The 10887-nt window shown below is 43.7% G+C and overlaps 3 protein-coding genes across 3 annotated transcripts; all 3 read right to left on the reverse strand.

The window, feature by feature from the left end:
• Nucleotides 1-3534: 3534 nt before the first annotated feature.
• BJ212DRAFT_1445347 (uncharacterized protein) lies at nucleotides 3535-4079 on the reverse strand (the record flags this gene model as incomplete). Its single annotated transcript, XM_041338096.1, has 3 exons — nucleotides 3535-3642; nucleotides 3691-3996; nucleotides 4047-4079. The coding sequence occupies 3 exons, from the start codon at nucleotides 4077-4079 to the stop codon at nucleotides 3535-3537; spliced, it is 447 nt and encodes a 148-aa protein (XP_041196684.1).
• Nucleotides 4080-4112: 33 nt separating this feature from the next.
• On the reverse strand, nucleotides 4113-4316 carry BJ212DRAFT_1265262 (uncharacterized protein; the record flags this gene model as incomplete). Its single annotated transcript, XM_041330472.1, has 1 exon — nucleotides 4113-4316. The coding sequence occupies one exon, from the start codon at nucleotides 4314-4316 to the stop codon at nucleotides 4113-4115; it is 204 nt and encodes a 67-aa protein (XP_041196685.1).
• A 5010-nt stretch (nucleotides 4317-9326) lies between these two features.
• BJ212DRAFT_1547700 (uncharacterized protein) lies at nucleotides 9327-10362 on the reverse strand (the record flags this gene model as incomplete). Its single annotated transcript, XM_041341886.1, has 2 exons — nucleotides 10094-10362; nucleotides 9327-10036 (listed from the first exon to the last, which is right to left on the reverse strand). Exons 1-2 carry the CDS (start codon nucleotides 10245-10247, stop codon nucleotides 9327-9329), a joined length of 864 nt encoding a protein of 287 aa, XP_041196686.1. The 5' UTR covers nucleotides 10248-10362.
• Nucleotides 10363-10887: the final 525 nt, after the last annotated feature.

The raw sequence follows: 10887 nt of genomic DNA on the forward strand, positions 1-10887 counted from the left end.
CTCGGGTGAACAGTATGTTTAATTGTCACTGTGCTCTCATGCCTGCTTGTTCTCACATGTGTGTTTTTCAACCAGTGTGTGTGCTGAACAAAAGGAGAACATTATAGGGCAACATAAACCAACAAAGGCAAGACTGGCGAGAATAAGGCTGGAGAGAATGTCATAGTGCAAAGGTGGTATGTGAGTCAGAGATCCAGGTCGGAATTGCAACATAATGTATGCACCCACTAGTACCTATCACTCTTTTTGACCCTCTTCATGACTGCCTCAACATACCTATCCATGTCTTTCTCCCAGTGCTTCACAGCACTATTCTGAACAACATAAAATGCCCTCTCCTCCTTTACATCACTTTCATCATCATCATCATCATCATCATCATCGTCCTCTCCTTCCATCAGTTGCTTCATGAACCATACATCATGGCTCACCAGCACCAACGCTCCCTCGAAGCCCTCCAGCGCCTCCACCAGCCTATCCACAGTGCCCATATCTAAATGATTCATGATTTCATCAATCACAAGTACATGCAGTGCATCATAGAGAATGATTGCAAACACAATGCGGTTCCACTGTCCTCCACTGAGGTTTGTGATCTTCCACAGAACAGTATCCAGCCCAGTAAGACACCTTGAAACACTTCCCATCCTCTGTCTTCTCCATTCCAAGGCACTCAAGCTTCTTCTTCCAACTCACTACTTGCCCAAGCCACTTGTCATCCCCAGTCGCCTGAGCCTGCTGTACATTGTGTTGGATGCTTGCTACAAGTTTTGCCTGCTTCTTCACCTGTATGTCCAGCAACGCTTGCTTCCATACCTGCTGTTCCTCACTTGTTGTTACAGTGCCCCACTCTTTTTCTCATCATCACTATGGACTCCTATATGGCTGTACTTCTAACGCTTCCTTTTCACTGTGCTGTTTCTTCATGGTCTTCCTTATCTCTGACTCATACCTTGTTTTCCCATGAACCTTCCTTTCTTAGTAGTCATTACCCTTTGCCCAGCCTGGTCTGTGCACGATTCCTTTACATATATAAACCCTAGTTACCACTTGTATTTTCCCTAACTTGAATCTACTTGGTTCTCCTTGATACTCAAACTCTAGCTCCTTGGGAAGGAGGCTAGCTGTTGTCCCATTTGAACCTTAGATCCTGCAGGAGTCTAAGTGATTGCTCCTGAGGGAGGTGTTGACTTGATAAGGCTTAGTCCTTGATTGACCTTGATCTTGATTCCTTTATTGGAATGACGCTCTATCTGAGTTCATAACACTTGTGCTTTTGTAGTCTGCGAACGACCCCGCATGGTATCTCAGCATCTCGTCCTGCAGAATGATAGTCTCCATCGTCACCATGTTCAAGAACACACAGTCATGCAACATGATGACAAGTGTGAGCCCTGTTGTTTCATTGATGAGGTATTCTTGCAGCCAGAGGATGGCAGGAAGGTCAAGGTGGTTCACTGTGCACATGAATTAGGTGGACACCATATCATGAAAAATGACATACTTGGTTTGTCAAGCAGGAGGATGTCTGGGCCAACAAATAGTGCTTTCACAAGCACAATCTGCATCTGCCATCCACCACTCAAGGTCTGCACCCTGGCCTTGACTTGGGCCTCCTCAAATCCAGGACCTCATAAGATCTTCCTTGCCTTTGCTTTTTGCGCATCAAAATTGATCAGTGCAAATTTATCAAAGACATCCATGACGAGTTCAGTCGCAATATCAGATGAGACATAGATCTGTGGGCACTGGGCCTTCAGTGCAGTGAACTCAGTTTCTATCGTGAGCTGTGCCTGATGGGCATCATGTCCACATGTGCCAGAGCGTTTCTGCATGAGTCATTGTGTGAAGATCATGCAGGCCTCCATTCGAGAAATAAGAATGTTGTGGAGCACAATATTTAATTGGGTGGTGTTTGATGAAGTGGACTGAGGTGCATCTCCGAGTATTGCATCCAAGGCTATGAGAATGGATTCAGGCTTGTGCAGATAGTGTGAGGACATAAATTACCTTCATATTCATGTAAAGCCTTAGTGCATGCCTTGTCTGCTTCGAGTACTTCATTCAATACAGCGGTGGACTCGTCAAATGTCTCTAGCTGCGCAATGTGGATATTGAGATTGCTTGGCATAGCAAGAATATTATCTGCCATGCATCTCATCAACACTGCAATATCGACTTATAAGCAGGTTTATGTACTACAAGAGAAGGGGCTGACTCAGTCTTTCCAACACCATTTGCCCCATGAGACCATATCGCATGCCTTCCTTGAGCTGCAGATGCACATTGACAAGGAGATCAAGGTTGTTGACGCTGATGTTGACAGTGTGCATGTCAATGTCTTTGGACAATGTCTTGAGGGTCTCGCGGTGGAACTGGCTCTGCTGGGCAGTTGCTACGATCTTGGGCTCCGCTTCTGTGGGATGCACTGGAGGCAGTGGCAGTGGCCTTCTTTTGCATGTGTTTCATGCGACAGGCCGTGATAGACAACACAGGTTTCAGAGTATTCTCTATAGGTGTGCTAGCTGACATCGAAGTCCTTCATCGATAGTGTCAGACTCATGTACAGTGGCTCAAAAAACTGTCCACATGTTTTGCATTTTTTACTATTTACAATATTGTGTGAGAATACATAAAGACCTCAGTGACATGCTGATATCATATTGTAGTGCTGCTTCAGGGCTTTAGATTGAGCACCCATCAGGCCTAGGGATTGATTCCCTAGGCTGGAGCTTTGCCTTTCCGGCACTGACCCTCTTTCTGGACTTAGGTCCAATCCCTGTCTCTCCAACTCTACCTTAGGGTAGTCTACCTCTGTTTGCTTCTATATCAGACTTTGTCTGATGTAGCCCCTATTCCTTCCGGACCTCCGGACCTCCTGTCCCTCATACCTCCAGGCATCCTGTCCTTTGGACATTCCACCCTCCATACCTTTGGACATTCCACCTTCCTAACCCTCGGACATCCTATCCTCCTGTCCTCCATCCTCCTGTCCTCCTATCCTTCCATCCTGTTTCCTGTAGAAGTATTACCTTGCAGTGGGAACTCTCCTGTACTCTGCATCCAACTCCTGCTCTGGATGTTTCCCGCGCTCCTCTGGAAGTCCTCTAGCGCTCTCCAGCAGAGTAGCCAGCCTCCAGAAGTCCTCTGGACTTTGTCGGACCATCATCAGACCTCATATGAAATGAAGGCTCTCTCCCCCTTGAGCAACATGGATGTGTTAGAAGTTGCTGGAAAACTATGATTGCACTTACTGCGATTGCTGGATCACCTGCATGATCATGCAAATACAATCCTATGTGCACGGGGTGCTATGGTGGTGGGCATGTGGGCTTCATGCTATGTCTGCGATTTCGAGGTGAGGGCAAGGAACGATTCTGTCCCCAATATGACAAATGCGAGTCTGGTGGTGTTCGATCCAAGTAAGTTGTTTTACAAAAGTTTTCCAATCAGTGTGGTTGTATCTGGCCTTGGGAGAATGGTGTTCAAGTTCACCCTGGATAAAGTTGGTAAGTAAAGTATGGAATTCCAATGTCATGGACTGACTGGTTCAGTGCTGTATGAATCACACATGCCATACTGGTGAATTGTCAACACATAGTCTCCCAACACATGAAACTTATATGTCTGAAAGTTGAAGACCTTGTGTCACTGCATATTCTTACCCAACTTTTCTGATTCAGGCTCTACAAGGGGCACTTTTTGCTTCCCTTTTGACCCTCCTTGTTGCTTGGCCGCCTGCTTTGCATGGTGTCTGGTATGAGCCTCGGCCTCCTGATGAAGTTTGTGGGTAACATAGGCAGAGCAAACAGTAGCTTTGAAATGACAAAACTGTTTGCTGACCACTGTAGTAACTTGGTCCATGATTTCCAATGTTAAATCAGAATGCATATGGAGTTTGGCCAGTCTGTGCCAGTGGGCCATTGTAAATAGCAACTGAAGAACAGTCCCATTGTGTGGTTCTGGAAGAAGACAGTTGAAGACAGGAAATGAGCACTGTAATTATGGTCAAACAGTATCCACCTGCATCAGCAATAAAGTCATACCTGGAGGAGGTCTTCAAAGTTTCGAGCCACCATTCATTTCATCTCAGAAGCATTCACAGAGAACTTTCAGATGGTAGCTGAGCCAAATGTCAGAGTTTGCCTATATCTGGTGGAGGCAGTCAACATGAGATGAGCAACACAGGATGATGGACCATACCTCTGGTCCAATGTATGTAGCAGACCCTTGTCATGTGCCGAGATGATGCATAACAGATGCACAAAAAGCATCTTCCAGACGCCAATAAAAACATAGAGACATACTGTAAACATGCAGTAGATACATTCTGCTCTCAAGTGTGAGAGGGGAACAGGCAGCTCTGTCAGAAATGCATCTTGTTGAAGAGAAGGAGATGTTTGTTGCATTGTTGTAGATCTGATTGATCTTCTTGGACAATGTATCTTTGGCTGACTGGTCCTGGAATGACCGTAATGTTGGCTGAAAGCGCAGAAGAGCCACTTGATTCCTGCTCCTTGTCGCTGTCACCATCCTCATCCTCATCCTCATCTGCTTTGTCATCAATGTATTGATTCTTTGGCTACATTTATTTAGTATACATTTAGTAGAATGTGAATGTTCTACTTACAGCGTGGGGTTGACAGGGTATGTACCTCTTCCTCAGGGCATTGAGATTTGCCAAAGAAGCTGTATCATCACCATCGCCAGAGAATAGTGTGGTTTTGGCATCCTTCCAGTCATCTGCAGAGTATCAATTGCTGAGGTGAGATGATAAATTCTCTTCCATCTGAGTGAAAGTCATCTCAGTTTCAAGGAATCATACTAGAATGCACCATGTGCCTCAATCTACCAGTGGCGATGACCCCAGATGAGATTTGCCTGTGATGCTCCTACTCAGTGATGAGAACGACAGTATACTACTTATTACTATGACATACCTTCATGATGTCTGACTCACATGCACTTCAGGGTGGGTTTGGGTTCACCGTCACCTGGTGCAGTGTGTTTGGACATGATTATTCTGCCTGCAGTTACATCATCAACTTGACATAGTGAAATCAAAACATAACATACAGTGGCTCAAAAAACTGTCCGCATGTTTTGACATTTTTCACTATCTACGATATTGTGTGAGAACTCACAAATGGCTCAAGGACATGGTTATAGCACATTGTAGTATGGCTTCAGGGCTTTCATTTGAGCCCTACACCGTGGGAATCGGTGGAGATATGGTGGAGACATAAGGCTTATAAAATGATGACTCATGTGGACAGTTTTTTGAGTGTATATTAAAACTATATAAATCATTATTTATGACACCACAAAAATCATGCCACTATTATATAAATTATGAAGCCCCCCTAAAGGAGTATGGAAGCTTTGGGAGAGAGTAGCAGTGGAATGGGGGAAGATCACAGCTGAGGATTGCCAGAAATTAATTGAGAGTATGCCTAGAAGGATAAAGGCAGTAATTAAAGCCAAGGGAGGTCATACAAAATACTAGAATACCTGGTTATTATTGTAAAATACTTGAGTCAAAAAACTGTCTGCATGAGTCACCATTTTGTGAGCCTTGTATCTCCACCATATCTCCACCGATTTCCACGGTGTAGGGCTCAAATGAAAGCCCTGAAGCCATACTACAATGTGCTATAACCATGTCCTTGAGCCATTTGTGAGTTCTCACACAATATCATAGATAGTGAAAAATGTCAAAACATGCGGACAGTTTTTTGAGCCACTGTAGGTATATCAGAAGATACTGACATTGATCCAGTCTTCCACATTAAAAATCCTCAGCAAGGCAACAGATCATTGTATCTTCCTCTTCTTTGTTGCTATCCTCTATTTCTTCACAATGAACAGGGGTCTTTCCATTCTTCTTCTGAGGGCATGCTCTAGTCATATGTCCCTTCTGGTGACATGTGAAGCATAATCCTTTCTTCATGTGATCGCTTCTTTCAGCTTCAGTAAGCCAATCTACCTCCATAGCATTTGGGTCATGCCAATCAATGGAAGGTCTTGGTATGTATTGCTGTCCGGTTGGCTTGGTAGTAGTGCAATTGTTCTGATGGAACATGGCACCTCTTTGCCAATTGGTATCAAGTCTAATGGCTGCAGTGATGTATTTGTCAAAATCTATGGGAATGGTTTCCATCTGGTAAATGGCGTTACTGATCCCCTTCTTCAGTCCATCATTGAAGAATGTGATCAAGACAGTGTCTTGCTTTATGGAAGCTTGCGCAGCAAGGGTCTTGAAACTGGCAATGTAGGAAGTAAGATCACCTGTCTGTTTCAACATGTGGAGTTTATTCATGGCTGTACTGATGGCATTAGCTGGTATGAAGGCTTCTTTGAACTTTGTTTTGAAGTTTGCAAAGGTTCTGTAAGACTTAGAGGTGGAACTATCGACTTCAATGTAAAAAGTGAGCACCCAACCCATAGTGCTGTCTTCAGTCATATATGCAAGGGCAGTGATGACTTTCTTTTCATTGGTGTTATAGATTGTAGCATTAAGGGCAAAGTATGCTTTAATCGAAAACAACCATCATAAAGCCTGCTGAGGGCTCCCATTGTAAGACGTCAGGGCTCCAGCTTTGAGTTCTGGGGCAGTAATAGGTGTTGACATCCTGATCTTTCTGGTCTAGTGATGTGTCTGGTTACAGGGGATGTTACATCTCTCTCTGTCTGGTTTCTGGGACCTCCCTGATGGAGAGGGTTAGTAAGGCACTTTAATCTTTTGTTATGGACTAGGATAGTTGTAACAACAGCAGCTCGATAAGAGCGATGGCTGAAGTTATAGTCAAGACCTTGCAAATGCAAGGGTTGTAAGACAAGACGAAGAGAGTGTCTTCAGCTTGAATATTAGTTCAGACAACTTAGGATTGGAGGTCCTGAGCAAGAGAAGATTCAGGTGAAAACCTAGTAAGATTAAAGTGAAGTACTACTGAGTACATGGTTAACTATATATAGGAATTGTAGGTAGTTTAAGACAGGCATAAGTCAACAATGAGTCAGAGATAAGAAAAGAACATGTAAGCAATAAGAATGAGTCATCTAGTGATGGCAATGGTGATCGTGATGTAATACAAGGTATCAGAGATAAGTCTAGCAGCAGCACTATGTGGCTTGTGACATAATACAACAAAGATAAGAAAGAAAATGAATAGGGGCATACATGACTGTAACAGAGTAGCAGAGAGCTTTAAGCTTGACTAGGGAAAGGGAATATATGGTACCTAGGGGTGGAGCCATTCCTTCTTCTAAATCAATCTTTAGATCATAAGGACAATAAGAAGGAAGTTGGCTGGCTTTGCCCTTGTCAAAGACATCTGCATATTCATGATACTCTGAAGGAATACCAGATAGGTAAAGGATTACTATACTCGTGCAGGTCTGGAACAAACAGACTCTCTCAGTCGTTGCGCGCGAAAGCAAATGTCTAATGTATTCACCTGGAACAGACAGACTTTCTGCACAAAGTAAGTAAAGGCAAACATAAATAAGTGTAAGTATCTCACCTCAGTCATTGTGCATAAAAGCAAATGTCTGAGGTGGCAGTCTGAGTCTGTAGCTATCTATATAGCACAAGCACTCTTGTATGAATGAATAAGTATTTGAGACTGTTAACAAAAGAAATATGGCACTGGCCAAAGCAATCAAAAGGATTTCAGTGCATAATGGCAAGTGTTATCATAAGAGCAAAACAAGAGCAGGAACATACATGTTATAGGACAATGAAAAGGTGGCAAGCAAGAACAAACTTTGGTGTGCTCAGCTGCAAGACACGCTTGCTAATCTAACAATAGGTCCAGGGCATTGGACAAAAGTGAGGCAGACTGGAGCTGGATATCCAAAGGATGTAGGAAGATGCTAAACTGCTGGGAACCTTCTAACTTGCAGGCCCAGCAAAAGGCAACTGCATTAATTAGGGAAATATTAGGTCTGGAGGTATCAGCAGAGATGTTAGAAGTAGTTGGAGTGGAAGTTTCCACTGAAGGTGGCAGATGTGATATTGAAGGGGTCAATAGCATTCCACCAGAAATTAATGCTGTTTGAAACCCAATCAATCAATAGTTTGTGTTGAGTAAGCCAGCTATATCCAAGGATGATAAGATAAGATGAATCCAAAGGAGTAACATAAAACATATCAGAGGTGACTATACCAGATGGAAAATAAATAGGCAATCTATAGCTTTGAAAATGGTTGTATTACAAGTATGTACCATCAAAAAATGGAGCAGAATTGGAGGAATTGCATAGGTTAGTAGATTATATTTATGGATGAAGTTGGTTTCTACAAAACAATGGGAGGAGCCACAATCTACAAGAGCTAGAAAGGCAGATATATTAGAATATGTAGGAATAAAAACATATGGATAGAGAGAGTTTGGATTAGAAAGGAAAACAGTGTTGAGTTGCAACTCTGTTGCATGGGTTGAGTCAGCATGATCCTTATCCCATGCAGAGTTAGGAGGGTCATGGACTGTTTTGTTGCCTTGTCTGAGGTATTTGGTTTGGTTTCCAGATCAACTGTCGCAGTATGGCCTTTGGCAGCACATAAAGACCACTTGTTGCATTCCTAGGCAGTGTGACCAGGTCTGCCACAGAAGAGACAGAGCTTCTTATCCAGGCATCTTTGGTGTTTTGTTAAGAATCAGTTTGCTCAAAGTAGAGAGAGGGATTGATTCTGAGGGGCTTAGCCTTAGCTCGTATGCTGTGCCCCTTACCCAAGTATGTGCCCTTCATTTCAGATAAAGTCTGATGATGGTCTGATGAAGTCTGGAGGACTTCCAGAAGCTGGCTACTCTGGTAGAGTGCTAGAGGACTTCTGGAGGAGCATGGGAAATGTCCAGAGGAGTGTGGGAGAGTTCTGGAGGAATGCAGGAAGTGCTTAGGAGAGTTCCCACTGCAAAGTAATACTTCTACAGGGAACAGGATGGAAGGATAGGATGTCTGAGGGTTAGTAGGACAGGACATCCAGAGGTCTGGAAGGAATAGGGGCTACATCAGACTTCATGCAATGTAGAAACAAACAGAGGTAGACTACCCTAAGGTAGAGTCAGAGAGACAGGAATTGGACCTAGGTCCAAAAGGAGGGTAAGTGCCAGAAAGGCAAAGCTCTAGCCTAGGGAATCAATCCCTAGGCCTGGTGGATAGGACAGACTTAGGTGGACCAAAGTCTCAGAGAAGATTGGGCAAGTCTAAGTTGATATTCAAACAAAGGAAACTACAAGAGTATGTACAGGGGTTATATACTGGAGAATATCTGAGGGGATCAGTAAGCAAAGGAGCAGGGCTATGTATGAGCATGTGAAAGCACATTAGTAAGTAAGACAGAACATAAGTAAATGAAACTCAGAGATAAAGACTTGTACAAGGATCAATAAGCAAGATGGAACAAAAGGTAACCAAAAGCCGGAAAGCCAGAGATGTCTAAATGGGGATAGGCACAGGATGTCAGACAGAAGGTGGGAATAGGTCCAGAGTTGATAATCAGAGGTCCAGAGATCTGGGGATCCAGAAGATGAGGTGGATATAGTCCAGAATCCAAGATGAGGTGAAGTCCAGATGTCTTGCTGGATGGAGTGTGCATAGGGTGGACAGGATAGGGTGGTATGGATCAGGCTAGCAGTGGAGCTGATCCTGCTAAGGTGTAGGGCAGACAGTGGAGGGAGAACTGGGAATGAGTTGGATATGAGGTGGGGTCCAGATATAGGTTTGGAAGGTGTGGGAATATGATGGAATGTGGGTCTAGATTGTGGGATATGACATTCTTGACAAAACTGCAGGAGACTAAGACCAAGTGAATGCATACCATCAAGCTTGACACCTGATGAGTCATCGAGGTTGATTATGGAGTTAAGGGAAAAATCTCCAGCACTATGGTCTACAACAAGACACAATTTGGTTGAGTTAGGTTTTGGAACCACACGAACTGGAGTGCTGTACATTTCAGCAAGTAAATTTGGCCCAAATGGAAGTGAGAAACAGCCAAGCCATACTTCTTCATCAACCTGCTCTTGAATGAAAGCTCAATGCTCTTTGCTCTTGAGAGGATGATAAGAGTTATCCTACATTAAAGGATAACCATCCATAGTAGTATCCATGCATGGCCAAAAACCCTCATGCAGACCTTCTAGAATAGACTTGACAAAAGGACAATTTGGATGCTCCTCAAGGAGCTCACAGAGAACACTGATTTTGATGGGGGGTGACAATTGCAAAAAGATCAGGACAAGCATTCAAGGAGTCCAAAGCAGTCTCCAAGAAATCATGATTTCCAGGCAGAGGTAGAGAAGTTGCATACAAGAAAGATTTAGCTGTAGGACTGAAAGAAGACTCACCTATGAACCACACCATTCCCTGTAAGTACTGAGGACATTTGACAACAAAATTAGTTTGAAAAGGAGCAAGAGGGGCAGTTCTTTTCAGGGTGGTCTGAACTCCCACACTTTGCACATATGTGCCAGTAGTTGCAGGATGAATCTGATCAACTACAGGTCTTGTAGTTCCATCTTTTGCAGAAATCAATTCCTCATTGGTGTTTCAAACCACTTGAGCTCCCCTCATCATTGACACAGCAGCCAGAGAGGGAGAAGTGTCCTTCATAGAGGTCTGAAAATTGGTTGAAATTGGAGAGTTGTAAGTCTCTCCTCCAACTGACATGTTTTCTGACTGCCTTATCAAAGGTGATGACACAGGAATGATACTTGCTGATGTTTTGGGCAAACTTTTGGTGGATGAAGTTTCCATAGTCCTCAAGCATGTCAAGTCAATGTGGGAAAGCAAATCACATTGCATGAGTGAAGAGTGAGTAGGCAACATTCCAGTCCTGTGAGCTTCACACAGACTTTGCAGGTTCTGCTTCTCCACCAATCTTAA

Source organism: Suillus subaureus (assembly GCF_016647635.1).
Source record: "Suillus subaureus strain MN1 chromosome Unknown BJ212scaffold_6, whole genome shotgun sequence".
Classification (NCBI taxonomy): domain Eukaryota; kingdom Fungi; phylum Basidiomycota; class Agaricomycetes; order Boletales; family Suillaceae; genus Suillus; species Suillus subaureus.